This window comes from Coregonus clupeaformis, unplaced genomic scaffold (genome assembly GCF_020615455.1).
Source record: "Coregonus clupeaformis isolate EN_2021a unplaced genomic scaffold, ASM2061545v1 scaf0146, whole genome shotgun sequence".
NCBI classification, from domain to species: Eukaryota; Metazoa; Chordata; class Actinopteri; order Salmoniformes; family Salmonidae; genus Coregonus; species Coregonus clupeaformis.
This window is the reverse complement of record NW_025533601.1, coordinates 317,501-332,500: the sequence shown is the minus strand read 5'-3', so window position 1 is coordinate 332,500 and position 15,000 is coordinate 317,501. Positions and strand designations below refer to the sequence as shown.

At 45.0% G+C, this 15,000-nt stretch overlaps 1 protein-coding gene and 1 pseudogene across 5 annotated transcripts in view; one reads left to right on the top strand and one right to left on the bottom strand.

The window, feature by feature from the left end:
• The window catches only part of LOC121542751 (F-actin-uncapping protein LRRC16A), a 233,349-nt gene that overhangs the window by 116,083 nt on the left and 102,266 nt on the right, over positions 1 to 15,000 (top strand). For all 5 annotated transcript variants that reach the window (XM_041852279.2, XM_041852277.2, XM_041852278.2 and 2 more), the window contains exons 12-15: positions 887 to 973; positions 6,449 to 6,552; positions 7,586 to 7,663; positions 7,771 to 7,847. In XM_041852279.2, the coding sequence (XP_041708213.2) occupies positions 887 to 973; positions 6,449 to 6,552; positions 7,586 to 7,663; positions 7,771 to 7,847 (346 nt within the window). The remainder of the gene's footprint in view (positions 1 to 886; positions 974 to 6,448; positions 6,553 to 7,585; positions 7,664 to 7,770; positions 7,848 to 15,000) is intronic.
• LOC121542528 lies at positions 9,166 to 13,017 on the bottom strand (annotated as a pseudogene).

Below are 15,000 nucleotides of genomic sequence, written 5' to 3'. Positions count from 1 at the left end.
CAGAGTACTAGTACAGCCTCTCTAAATCTATCACTCAGCAGAGAGCTGCTTCAGAGTACTAGTACAGCCTCTCTAAATCTATCACTCAGCAGAGAGCTGCTTCAGAGTACTAGTACAGCCTCTCTAAATCTATCACTCAGCAGAGAGCTGCTTCAGAGTACTAGTACAGCCTCTCTAAATCTATCACTCAGCAGAGAGCTGCTTCAGAGTACTAGTACAGCCCCTCTAAATCTATCACTCAGCAGAGAGCTGCTTCAGAGTACTAGTACAGCCCCTCTAAATCTATCACTCAGCAGAGAGAGCTGCTTCTAAGGACTAGTACAGCCTCTCTAAATCTATCACTCAGCAGAGAGCTGCTTCTAAGTACTAGTACAGCCCCTCTAAATCTATTTAAATTGGAATCTCTTTGCCCTTGATCAAATATTAAACTCTTTCAGATTATTGTGAAGTTGAATATCTGAGCTGATTCAGTGAGTTTCTTTAGTCATTTAGCTGACTCATTCCATTGAGAATATTTAATGCATTTGATACCATTTCCCAGCTTTCAGTAGAGGGTCTGTGACTCCTCTATTCTTCTGTAATTGAAGTATAGAGGAGTAGATTAACAGAATGTTCAGCAGAAGAATAGAAATCTTGGAATGTTTCTGCTGAACTTTGAGAGTAGGTTTAATATTTCTTCACCTCAAGACGTGGTGTCTTTTCAGGTCACATGAATTAAAGATACGCCAAATATTCTGCGTCGCTCAGATTTTCTAGCAAATTTGGAGAAAAAAAAGCAGGTCAGGGAAAATGAAGGCAGTGAATTGAAATCCCCTGTCTGTCTGATATTATGCTACTGTATTGCCAAATGACTAATTATTGTTTTCCATTCTGCTGTTTTCTCCAGGAATCGCCTCCCTGGGTGCACAGTTTGCCAAACTCCCTAAGGGGCTCAAGCATTTAAACTTTTCCAAAACCTCATTGTCACCCAAAGGTAATGACTGGAGTTTCTTACATTCTGGCAATTGCATGGAAAACTTGTATTCAACTTCCAAACCATGAAACCACAGGAATTTCTATAATGTTCAAAATCCACAGTGCTGTTTTCTGTTAAATAATGTTCCTTTTTTGTGTCTGAGAGATATATGAGAACAATCAGGTTTGCATTACTGATATTGTTCTTAGGTTCAAAGTATTCACCAAGCAAGGGTTAAAGCAAATTATAAACTGGGTGGTTCGAGCCCTGAATGCTGATTGGCTGAAAGCCATGGTATATCAGACTGTATACCACGTGTATGACACAACATTTAGTTTTACTGCTCTAATTACGTTGGTAACCAGTTTATAATATCAATAAGGCACCTCGGGGGTTTGTGGTATATTGCCAATATACCACAGCTAAGGGCTGTATCCAGGCACTCTGCGTTGCGTCGTGCTTAAAGAACAGCCCTTAGCCTTGGTATATTGGCCATATACCACACCCCCTCAAGCCTTATTGCTTAGTTGAGCATCATCATAGGAGATCAATTACTCAGTCCTCCTTTGTTCACACCTCTGATTATACTGTTCACACATCTGATTAAACTGTTCACACCTCTGATTAAACTGTTCACACCAACCAGCATGGTGTTAGTAATATAGTCCTAATTAGTGCTGGAAGTCCGTCAAGCCCCCCACTTTTAGTCTCACTCTCAACCAAACAAATTGTAAACCACCTTAAATAACCACAACCGCATAACCTGCCTCCCTCCCCTAGCCCCCAACTTCAACATTGAGGAAGATGGTGGTCTTGTTTCTATAGTAGGGCTGACCCCAATTAGTCCACAGGTCTATAGTAACCCTGCTGGTAAGGGATGCTCATGTTGTTTTCCATAGTAGGGCTGACCCCAATAAGTCGACTGTATAATCGATTGTTTGGTGGAGCAGTAGCAAATATATAGACATTTTCTTATGCCGCACGAGACGCCTGTCTGATTTGCGCCCATCCCAGTGAACTAATCCATTGCGGAGGCTGAGACTAATCCATTGTGGAGGCTGAGACTAATCCATTGTGGAGGCTGAGACTAATCCATTGCGGAGGCTGAGACTAATCCATTGCGGAGGCTGAGACTAATCCATTGCGGAGGCTGAGACTAATCCATTGCGGAGGCTGAGACTAATCCATTGCGGAGGCTGAGACTAATCCATTGCGGAGGCTGAGACTAATCCATTGCGGAGGCTGAGACTAATCCATTGCGGAGGCTGAGACTAATCCATTGCGGAGGCTGAGACTAATCCATTGCGGAGGCTGAGACTAATCCATTGCGGGAGGCTGAGACTAATCCATTGCGGAGGCTGAGACTAATCCATTGCGGAGGCTGAGACTAATCCATTGCGGAGGCTGAGACTAATCCATTGCGGAGGCTGAGACTAATCCATTGCGGAGGCTGAGACTAATCCATTGCGGAGGCTGAGACTAATCCATTGCGGAGGCTGAGACTAATCCATTGCGGAGGCTGAGACTAATCCATTGCGGAGGCTGAGACTAATCCATTGTGGAGGCTGAGACTAATCCATTGCGGAGGCTGAGACTAATCCATTGCGGAGGCTGAGACTAATCCATTGTGGGAGGCTGAGACTAATCCATTGCGGAGGCTGAGACTAATCCATTGCGGAGGCTGAGACTAATCCATTGCGGAGGCTGAGACTAATCCATTGCGGAGGCTGAGACTAATCCATTGCGGAGGCTGAGACTAATCCATTGTGGAGGCTGAGACTAATCCATTGCGGAGGCTGAGACTAATCCATTGCGGAGGCTGAGACTAATCCATTGTGGAGGCTGAGACTAATCCATTGTGGAGGCTGAGACTAATCCATTGCGGAGGCTGAGACTAATCCATTGTGGAGGCTGAGACTAATCCATTGCGGAGGCTGAGACTAATCCATTGCGGAGGCTGAGACTAATCCATTGTGGAGGCTGAGACTAATCCATTGTGGAGGCTGAGACTAATCCATTGTGGAGGCTGAGACTAATCCATTGTGGAGGCTGAGACTAATCCATTGCGGAGGCTGAGACTAATCCATTGTGGAGGCTGAGACTAATCCATTGCGGAGGCTGAGACTAATCCATTGCGGAGGATGGCACAGTCCAAGAAGAATGGGAGTGTGGCTAAAATGCACAATGCACGTCTCTCTCCAGAATGCGCTCTCTCCCACCACTTTGTGCACATTCATTGTTTCATAACTTCATTGTGTGAATTGTTTGCCTCGATTGTGTTACTCTATTAATTCCCCATTACATACGTCATCAGTAGTAGCCTACGTTTACCATTTAATTCCTATAATTTCTAATCTACAATGTTTGTTCGGGTTATGATCATTTCTGTTAACGCATTCAATATATTATTATTCCAGTCTTTTAACGTTCTCATTGTCAGAGTGGACACGTTGCAGAGCGGACAACCTGCTTTACGAGTTCTGTCTGTTTAGTCATTGTCTTTTGTGTAGAGCGTTACTGTCATTGTTGAGTAAAGACGCGCACCTGATTACTCATAGAAGGAGGCCTATAGGCTACCTGGTCTGTGAGGCAATGTAGGGATGTAAATGTGCCCATTTGGGGATCGGATAGTATTTCTGATTGGCTTAACGCACTAATGAGCTGTGGAGCTTCTCAAAGTAATGTTTTCTCCACCTATATTCTTGTCTGATGCTGATACCTGGTGGTGATACCTGGTGGTGATACCTGGTGGTGTTACCTGGTGGTGATACCTGGTGGTGATAGGAGTTATTTATTTGTTTCAGTGTTCTTGTAATAAGATTTATATTGGAAAAACATAATATGCCTTGAAAGTACACCTTGGAGAACATAAATCCACTATTAGACGTCAAGATATCACCTCGCCAATTTGCGAGACACTTTATAGAACAAAATCATTATATTACTGAATTGCGTTGCGTTGAGATCGAAAAAGTTAATCCACCACGTAGAGGTGGTGACTATGACAACAAATGACTCCAACGAGAAGCCATGTGGATATATAAATTACATTCTGTATCTCCACACGGTTTAAACAAATAATTCCTATAAGCCAAATGTAGCCTGCGATACAAGAACACTGTCCATATCAGATTTTGCAGATTGTTTATGAGTTGGCCCCACATATTTATGAAAGGCTGTGCCTGATGTGCAAATGTGCATATGAAAACCATAACTTGCACGCAGAAGAGTAACGGCAGAATCTGCGAAAGCCAGCAGGAGGGGGAGGAGGATGGTCAGTCAGGTTAAGATTTTTCTCATCTGGTTATCTTGATCTCTGGCTCCCTCTTAAATCATTTGTGTCTTATTTCATCAAACAGCATCAGACAAGCATATAGTTGATTTTATTAAAACACATACGGTGTGTATATATATATGGAAAAATACACATTTAAACATTTTGACCAATCGATTGGTTGAAAGAACAGATTACTTTCGGTCGACCAATATTTTATTTTAGTGAGGGACATCTCTATTCTATAGTAAACCTGCTAGTAAGGGATGCTCATGTTGTTTCTATAGTAAACCGTCTCTCTCTCTCTCTCTCTCTCTCTCTCTCTCTCTCTCTCTCTCTCTCTCTCTCTCTCTCTCTCTCTCTCTCTCTCTCTCTCTCTCTCTCTCTCTCTCTCTCTCTCTCTCTCTCTCTCTCTCTCTCTCTCTCTCTCTCTCTCTCTCTCTCTCTCTCTCTCTCTCTCTCTTCTCTCTCTCTCTCTCTCTCTCTCTCTCTCTCTCTCTCTCTCTCTCTCTCTCTCTCTTCCTCTCTCTCCCTCTCTCTCTCTCTCTCTCTCTCTCTCCCTCTCTTTCTTTATATATAGATTTCCTCTAGAATTAAATTAGTTTTTGTCCTAGCAGCCTCAGGTTTGGGCATGCTTTAGAATGCCCCCTAACGACTGGTATTTATCTGTCTATTGATTGGTTCTCCCAGGAGAGAGGCCCGTTCCTCAGAGTTCACACTGACTTATGGGAGTTTGATTCTGGGCCAGAGAGGTCCCTCACTGGCTGTCTTACCCTCTCTAGCCAGGTAGATCTGTGTTTGATGTGACATTGACCATATAGAGTTGGCTGGTCCCAGATCTGTGTTTGATGTGACATTGACCATATAGAGTTGGCTGGTCCCAGATCTGTGTTTGATGTGACATTGACCATATAGAGTTGGCTGGTCCCAGATCTGTGTTTGATGTGACATTGACCTTATAGAGTTCAAATAAATGTCATAATCAGCAGGCGATGGCCTTAATGCCACTAATAAGCCTAGCAATGCTCATGTCCTACAGCATATTTTGCTTTTCACTGTGAAATATTAATGGCTGAAAATCAGGCCATCTGCTGACCTTCCTGTAGCCTGTCCTGTGATGTTAAAGTGAGTCAGTTATTAATTATATGATGCAAAACGCATCATATTGTGACACTTTCTGTATTTTGAAAATGTATATATCTTGAAAACTTGATTGCTGACATTTTGAGACTGTATCAACAGTGGACTAATGAAACAAATCCCAAAATATAGTTTTTGAGTGGAATGACGTAGATGCACAAAGTAAACAGCATAGTGGGTCAATTTCTGCAACAACTAAGAGTGTTGACGCACGAGGCTCAACTTCTCCGCTGTTTTGGTCCCGTGGCTACCACGTGGTGGTGATATCTGGTGGTGATACCTGGTGGTGATACCTGGTGGTGTTACCTGGTGGTGATATCTGGTGGTGATACCTGGTGGTGATACCTGGTGGTGATACGTGGTGGTGATATCTGGTGGTGATACCTGGTGGTGATACCTGGTGGTGTTACCTGGTGGTGATACCTGGTGGTGATACCTGGTGGTGATACCTGGTGGTGTTACCTGGTGGTGATACCTGGTGGTGATACGTGGTGGTGATACGTGGTGGTGATACCTGGTGGTGTTACCTGGTGGTGTTACCTGGTGGTGATACCTGGTGGTGATACCTGGTGGTGATATCTGGTGGTGATACCTGGTGGTGATACCTGGTGGTGTTACCTGGTGGTGATACCTGGTGGTGATACCTGGTGGTGTTACCTGGTGGTGATACGTGGTGGTGTTACCTGGTGGTGTTACCTGGTGGTGATATCTGGTTGTGATACCTGGTGGTGATACCTGGTGGTGATACCTGGTGGTGATACCTGGTGGTGTTACCTGGTGGTGTTACCTGGTGGTGATACGTGGTGGTGATATCTGATGGTGATACGTGGTGGTGATACCTGGTGGTGTTACCTGGTGGTGTGACCCGCTAGACCTTCCACAGGAACATAAACTTAACACTTTACATGTAAACCTTTTTCTTTCTATGCATTCATTTTATTAAAGGCAAAAGTCCCCCCCTGTTAGAGCGTCCTCTAACCTGTTTTCCTGTTCTGTACCCAGGGGGCAACAGCCCTGTATTACTGTACATTACCTCTCTGTTCTCTAATCATCCTTTACCCCTCTGTGTGTTGTTCCAGGGGTGAACAGCCTTGCCCAGTCACTGACTGTCAACCAGTCCATCCCTAGCACCCTCACCCACCTGGACCTCTCAGGGAACATACTGCGGGCAGACGACATCCCGGTAGGTGGCACCATTGGTCACAATCTGTCTTGGTCACTTCATTAATGACAGTCATAATGGGTAGAGTTTGAGAGGAGAAAGGACTTTGTTCATTTGCACAGATATTGAAACAAGACTTAAATCAAGACGGGAGAGAACCAGCTGAAACCAGCTCGTCTAGTCTTTACACACCCAAGACCTATTGCATCATCTCCCCTCCTCAGAGCCAGGCAGACACAAAACACAACCGCAGTCCAAATCACACTAATGCTAGCATCAATAACACCACATGGATCGTGCTCACTAGCCTCTCTACACAGCTTAGTATTGATGCCTGTGGCTCTGTGGTGAGGCAGTAGTCAGCTGGGTTTAAATCAGTCACCTGACTCTGTAGGATCACCTTGTAGATCTGACACAATGTGAGCTACTAGAGACTGATGGGAAGTTTGGTGTCAGAGTTAGATACGTCCTTCTGATTGGCTTAATGGGTGACGGATTAGAAGCCTTCACTTTCTGAGACTGTCACTCCTGATGTAGCTCCCATGGGAATGCATGCACGCACACACACACACGCACACACACGCACACACGCACGCACGCACGCACACACACACACACACACACACACACACACACACGAACACACACACACACACACACACACACACACGAACACACACACGAACACACACACGAACACACACACACACACGAACACACACATACACAGACGAACACACACACATCCACACGAACACACGAACACACATACACACGAACACACACACACACACACACGAACACACACACACACACACATATAATGACCTCAGTGCTCTCAGTATAGCTGTTGATCACAATATTGACGGGTCACCCATAACAACCCCTGACAAGAGATACAATGGCCTTCAGAGAAATTATGGTCCGTCGGTAGAAAATCACTATACATTGGGCAGGAAGCATTATTACCTCTTACCTATAGACAGCATCAGACCATCATGTATCCATCCAGACTGTCTTCGTGTGCTAACCTTTTTCTCAATTTTTCTACCAGCATTTCTACCATTTCCTGGGCCAACCCAACAGCCTGATGACTCTGGACCTGTCCAACACAGACTGTTCTCTGGACCTGGTGAGTGAGACAATAGTCTGGTGTGCATAGCAATGTATTTTCCTTTAATAGCTAAAGGCTAATGGCTAATGCTAATATCTGTTCTAACCAATTCCTCTGTATTCCAGGTGTGTTCTGCTCTTCTGAGGGGCTCCGTTCAGAACCTCTCTGTCCTCAACATGTCCAAGAGTGTATTTGCACATAGGTGAGACCCACGACTTCCCATAATATAACAACCACCAGTAGGGTAGGGCAGAGTACCACAGACCCTCTGCCTCAGCCATGGGGGTCATCTTATCTTATCATAATACATCTATTTTATTCCTAGCATTATCCAATTTAGCTCATTCATTTGATCTCCCCATATTGCCCGGTTGGTCACAAAGTGTTAGTTATTGTACGGCTGCTACCAAAGACCCCATGTTGCCGCTTTACAGCCGTATTCAGATTGTAATGTATTTAAATATTAATATTTACCTAGTCTGTGGGTGGTTTTCATTTATCAATGTGTCCAAACCAGGAGGGTGGATGGCTGTTAATTAGAGAAGCTTACTGACAGTTTTTTAGGATTTCATTTTCTGCTTTATTATCAATGAAATTCCCAGAGGGGCAATTACTTTGGGGCATGTCTGCAACAGCAACAACAACAACAACATGACAACATACCATAACCACACCACAATGAGACACCACACCCAACCATTCACATCATCAAATCATCATAGAGCACAAGACATTACCGGGATAATCACCACATTAGATTAGATAGTCTTAGATTACATAGTCTTAAATGTGACAGGCAAAGGTCTCCACAAAAACCATAACACAAAATAATGCTAATTTAGGCTTCATTAAATAAGCCTCAACAAATATTTGGTCTATGACTAGATTTTAGCTGCCACTTCTACTTTTTTGGTGATGTCATTTTCTGGCCATAGAACACGAAGATGACATCATTTGAGGGCGTAAAGAATAATTGCTTACTGCAAGGAACACAAGCTACACACATGGCTTTATGGGTAATTTTTTCTGGATCAGAAATGAAACAAATGATACTGACATGATGTAAGTGTTGGTCCCATTTTTCATGAGCTGAAATAAAAGATCCCATACGCACAAAAAGCTTATTTCTCTCAAATGTTTTGCACAAATTTGTTTACATCACTGTTAGTGAGCATGTCTCCTTTGCCAAGATAATCCATCCACCTGAGAGGTGTGACATATCAAGAAGCTGATTAAACAGCATGATCATTATACACAGGTGCACCTTGTGCTGGGGACAATAAAATGCCACTCTAAAATGTGCAGTTTTGTCACACAACACAATGACACAGATGTCTCAAGTTTTGAGGGAGCGTGCAATTGGCATGCTGACTGCAGGAATGTCCAACAAATCTGTTGCCAAAGAATTGAATGTTCATTTATCTACCATAAGCCCCTTCCAAAGTCGTTTTAGAGACTTTGGCAGTACATCCAACCGGCCTCACAACCGCAGACCACGTGTAACCGCGCCAGCCTAGGGCCTACACATCCAGCTTCTTCACCTGTGGGATGGTCTGAGGATGGGGAGAGGGGGTGCTCAGGAGTATTTCTGTCTGTAATAAAGCCGTTTTGTTGGGAAAAACTCATTCTGATTGGCTGTGCTTGGCAGGGGGGGTCTGGGCAGGGGTGAAGTAGTTGATGTTGGTGTGATGTTGTCGTTTGTATGTGTATGTTTTGTATTGTTTAAAAAAAAGTACAAAAAATCTAACCCCCCAAAATAGTGAGGCACATTGTAAGTATATTATTATAATACATTTCTGTCCCGTAGTTTCTAGAAAATATGTATTATCTTAAACCAAAAGATTATCTCCTGATAATGTCCACTGCAACTGACACATTTCACGCACACACACACACGCTCGCACACACCTTACTGGGATGACATCACTGTCAGAGACACCTTTGATTGGCAGATACAGTGGGGAGAACAAGTATTTGATACACTGCCGATTTCGCAGGTTTTCTTACTTACAAAGCATGTAGAGGTCTGTAATTTTTATCATAGGTACACTTCAACTGTGAGAGACGGAATCTAAAACAAAAATCCAGAAAATCACATTGTATGATTTTTAAGCAATTAATTTGCATTTTATTGCATGACATAAGTATTTGATACATCAGAAAAGCAGAACTTAATATTTGGTACAGAAACCTTTGTTTGCAATTACAGAGATCATACGTTTCCTGTAGGTCTTGACCAGTTTTTCACACACTGCAGCAGGGATTATGGCCACTCCTCCATACAGACCTTCTCCAGATCCTTCAGGTTTCGGGGCTGTCGCTGGTCAATACGGACTTTCAGCTCCCTCCAAAGATGTTCTATTGGGTTCAGGTCTGGAGACTGGCTAGGCCACTCCAGGACCTTGAGATGCTTCTTACGGAGCCACTCCTTAGTTGCCCTGGCTGTGTGTTTCGGTCGTTGTCATGCTGGAAGACCCAGCCACGACCCATCTTCAATGCTCTTACTGAGGGAAGGAGGTTGTTGGCCAAGATCTCGCGATACATGGCCCCATCCATCCTCCCCTCAATACGGTGCAGTCGTCCTGTCCCCTTTGCAGAACAGCATCCCCAAAGAATGATGTTTCCACCTCCATGCTTCACGGTTGGGATGGTGTTCTTGGGGTTGTACTCATCCTTCTTCTTACTCCAAACACGGCGAGTGGAGTTTAGACTAAAAAGCTATATTTTTGTCTCATCAGACCACATGACCTTCTCCCATTCCTCCTCTGGATCATCCAGATGGTCATTGGCAAACTTCAGACGGGCCTGGACATGCGCTGGCTTGAGCAGGAGGACCTTGCGTGCGCTGCAGGATTTTAATCCATGTCGACGTAGTGTGTTACTAATGGTTTTCTTTGAGACTGTGGTCCAAGCTCTCTTCAGGTCATCGACCAGGTCCTGCCGTGTAGTTCTGGGCTGATCCCTCACCTTCCTCATGATCATTGATGCCCCACGAGGTGAGATCTTGCATGGAGCCCCAAACCGAGGGTGATTGACCGTCATCTTGAACTTCTTCCATTTTCTAATAATTGCACCAACAGTTGTTGCCTTCTCACCAAGCTGCTTGCCTATTGTCCTGTAGCCCATCCCAGCCTTGTGCAGGTCTACAATTTTATCCCTGATGTCCTTACACAGCTCTCTGGTCTTGGCCATTGTGGAGAGGTTGGAGTCTGTTTGATTGAGTGTGTGGACAGGTGTCTTTTTATACAGGTAACGAGTTCAAACAGGTGCAGTTAATACAGGTAATGAGTGGAGAACATGAGGGCTTCTTATAGAAAAAATTACAGGTCTGTGAGAGCCGGAATTCTTTCTGGTTGGTAGGTGATCAAATACTTATGTCATGCAATAAAATGCAAATTAATTACTTAAAAATCATACAATGTGATTTTCTGGATTTTTGTTTTAGATTCCGTCTCTCACAGTTGAAGTGTACCTATGATAAAAATTACAGACCTCTACATGCTTTGTAAGTAGGAAAACCTGCAACATCGGCAGTGTATCAAATACTTGTTCTCTCCACTGTATGTATATCAGTGTTGTTGTCATCACCAGCCTCTCCAATCCCAAGGTATGGGAACAGCCTCTCAGTAAATGTGTCTTTTATAAATGTAGATGAGTGTCATGTCTTTGGGGTCGTAGAAGGACACCTCCCCCCTGTCGTAGTCCAGCTGCACTCTGATCCTCTGGGGTCTCCTCTTCAGAGTGATGACGCCTCCTCCTCCTCCTCCTTTATATTTACCACTCTGCTGCTCTATACACCAGATCCCATGCTGTGGTGATGCATCCCGTTCCCCCTTCCTGTCAAGGGACTCTTTAGCCACGCCCAGAAGCCAGTGAGTGTGGTCCCCCACCTCCACCTCCCAGCGGTGTTTCCCTGAGCTAAACCCCTCAGAGCCCAGAACATCTATATACTTCATTAATCGCTCTGGGTTGTCAGGGAGCTGCTGTTTTGTGCCTGTGTATCTCACACTGGTCAGATCATCAGTCAGAGAGAGCCAGTGGGAAGCTGTGTTGGGGTCCAGAATCACAGGAGTGTATTTGAGGATCCCCTGCATCTTCTCCCAGACTCTGAACTGCAGGTTGCCCAGGTGTTTGGCCACGTCTATCAGAGCTCCTGAGACCAGCTGTGGATCCTGCAGTGTGCACTTGGCTCTTTCCTTTGTGGTCTTGAAGTTCTGCAGGAATGAGATGTCTTCAGCTTTCAGCTCCTTCTCTATGGCTCTGATTGTGTCTGAAAGTGACGATTTATCTCTGCTCATCTCTTCAATCTTCTTCTTCATCATCTGACTCTTCTACTCCTCTTCCTCCCTCAGTGCAGCTATCCTGGCCTCCTCTTCCTCTTGTAGAAACTGGTGAAGCTTCTCAAACTCTTTGTTAATCTGCCTCTCTGTGTGCTGGGCCTGGCTTTTCATGTGCTTTGCTGTTTTATCAAAGGTTTGTTTAACTTTATTGAAGACCTCCAGCTTCTCCTTTAAGGGCTTCAGAGCAGTCTGGAGTTCCTCCTTATAATCCTGTACAGCCTCATCTACAGGGACACAGTGTTAAGCCCTGGCTCTGGGGACTCTTAAAAGTTGAGCCAGGGTGTGTAGTGTCTATGTTGTATTTTCTATGTTTCGTTCTAGTTCGTGTTTTCTATGTTGGCCAGGGTGGTTCCCAATCAGAGGCAGCTGATTCTCGTTGTCTCTGATTGGGAACCATACTTAGGCAGCCGGATGGCACTAGTTTATTGGGATCTTGTTCCGTTAAGGTTTGTGTTGTATGACCTAGGACTTCACGTATCGTTTTGTTGTTTTTGTTCGGGTGTGTGTACTTAATAAAATAATGTACGCTTATCACGCTGCGCCTTGGTCCGCTTCTTACAACGATCGTGACACACAGACATGACATCTATGTTTCTTTGAGGACTGACACACCACACAGACGGGCTGTTTATCCTCCAGACAGAAGAGTTTGAATTTCTCACCGTGCAGACTGCAGAGCACCTCAGACCCTGCAGAAGCTTTCTGACTCCCCTCCTGCACCTCAGACCCAAATGAAGCTCTCTGACTCCCCTCCTGTACCTCAGACCCAAATGAAGCTCTCTGACTCCCCTCCTGTACCTCAGACCCAAATGAAGCTCTCTGACTCCTCTCCTGTATGAAGGCCTCACACAGGTTCTTTAGAGCCAGGTTACAGGGAGGTTCAATCATAGGAAATATTCTACAAACTGGACATTCCCGTGGTTCCTTCTGTTGCCAGCATAATTCCAGACAGGATTTACAGAAGCTGTGGCTACACGACAGGAGGACAGGATTCCTGAAGACGCCAAAGCAGACAGGATCTCCTCTCTCCATCCTTCTCCTCTCTCCATCCTTCTCCTCTCTCCATCCTTCTCCCTCCATCCTTCTCCTCTCTCCATCCTTTTCCTCTCTCCATCCTTCTCCCTCCATCCTTCTCCTCTCTCCATCCTTCTCCTCCCTCCATCCTTCTCATCCCTCCATCCTTCTCCTCCCTCCATCCTTCTCTCTCCATCCTTTTCCTCCCTCCATCCTTCTCCTCTCTCCATCCTTTTCCTCCCTCCATCCTTCTCATCCCTCCATCCTTTTCCTCTCTCCATCCTTCTCCTCTCTCCATCCTTTTCCTCCCTCCATCCTTTTCCTCTCTCCATCCTTCTCCTCTCTCCATCCTTTTCCTCCCTCCATCCTTCTCATCCCTCCATCCTTCTCCTCCCTCCATCCTTCTCCTCTCCCCATCCTTCTCCTCCCTCCATCCTTCTCATCCCTCCATCCTTCTCCTCCCTCCATCCTTCTCCTCTCTCCATCCTTTTCCTCCCTCCATCCTTCTCATCCCTCCATCCTTCTCCTCTCTCCATCCTTCTCCTCTCTCCATCCTTCTCCCTCCATCCTTTTCCTCCCTCCATCCTTCTCATCCCTCCATCCTTCTCCTCCCTCCATCCTTCTCCTCCCTCCATCCTTCACCAACAACCTGCCAATTCTGTTTCTGCCTCGGTTGCAGTTTTCATCTCTCTCTCTCTCTCGCTCTCTCTCTCATGCATTCGTTAGCTGATCCTGGAAAAGAGCTCTTTTCACGAAACTCCAAATTCTCTTCACAGCACCTTAACTGAAAAGTACACCACTCTGCTCTCACAGACAGGGAAGAGGTTCAACGTTTTGCATGGTTGGTTAGCCAGTCAGTTCCTTAAATTAACCTGAATATACGTCCAAAGTTGAGGAAACGGTAAACTTTGAAAATTGCTAACAGGACTATTCTGACCAATCTCCAAATACAGGACCGGAAGAGTCAAGCCCTTGGGCTACATGATGATGATGCCCATCCGTTAGCTGACATTTGACCCCTGGTGCATCACTCTTTAGGAGATCACTGAGGCCAGGCAGCACAGTAAAACTCTTGACTCTGCACTGCTGAATGTAATGTCAGCCTGGGCCGTCCTTATTGATGTCAGTGTATTGATATCCGTGTCAGGTTCAATGGGTTGGAAGGCTTCTCTCTAGAGAAATAGAGGCATGGTAACCAGAAAATGATTACTGTGAAACTGAAACCTGTCCTCAGTGAACTGAGCAGACCATATCGGACATCACAAATGATGTGCACTGCATGTTAGAACCATTATTCAGTGGTCTATTCTCACAAACGCGAGGTATGAAAACAACTCTTATCTGTCAAACACCTGAAGATTGATTTGTAGACATGGTACCCTCTTTGCATATCAGTCAGATGACCTACAGTAGTAGTGGTTTAATGGTTCAAGGATAGAGACGTTTGTTTGTTTAAAACTTGAAGACTAAACTACCCTCACATCATTACCCCATCACAGTCTCTCCTCACATCATTACACCATCACAGTCTCTCCTCACATCATTACCCCATCACAGTCTCTCCTCACATCATTACACCATCACAGTCTCTCCTCACATCATTACACCATCACAGTCTCTCCTCACATCATTACCCCATCACAGTGTCTCTCCTCACATCATTACCCCATCACAGTGTCTCTCCTCACATCATTACCCCATCACAGTCTCTCCTCACATCATTACCCATCACAGTCTCTCCTCACATCATTACCCATCACAGTGTCTCTCCTCACATCATTACACCATCACAGTCTCTCCTCACATCATTACCCCATCACAGTCTCTCCTCACATCATTACCCATCACAGTCTCTCCTCACATCATTACCCATCACAGTGTCTCTCCTCACATCATTACCCATCACAGTCTCTCCTCACATCATTACCCCATCACAGTGTCTCTCCTCACTTCATTACACCATCACAGTCTCTCCTCACTTCATTACCCCATCACAGTGTC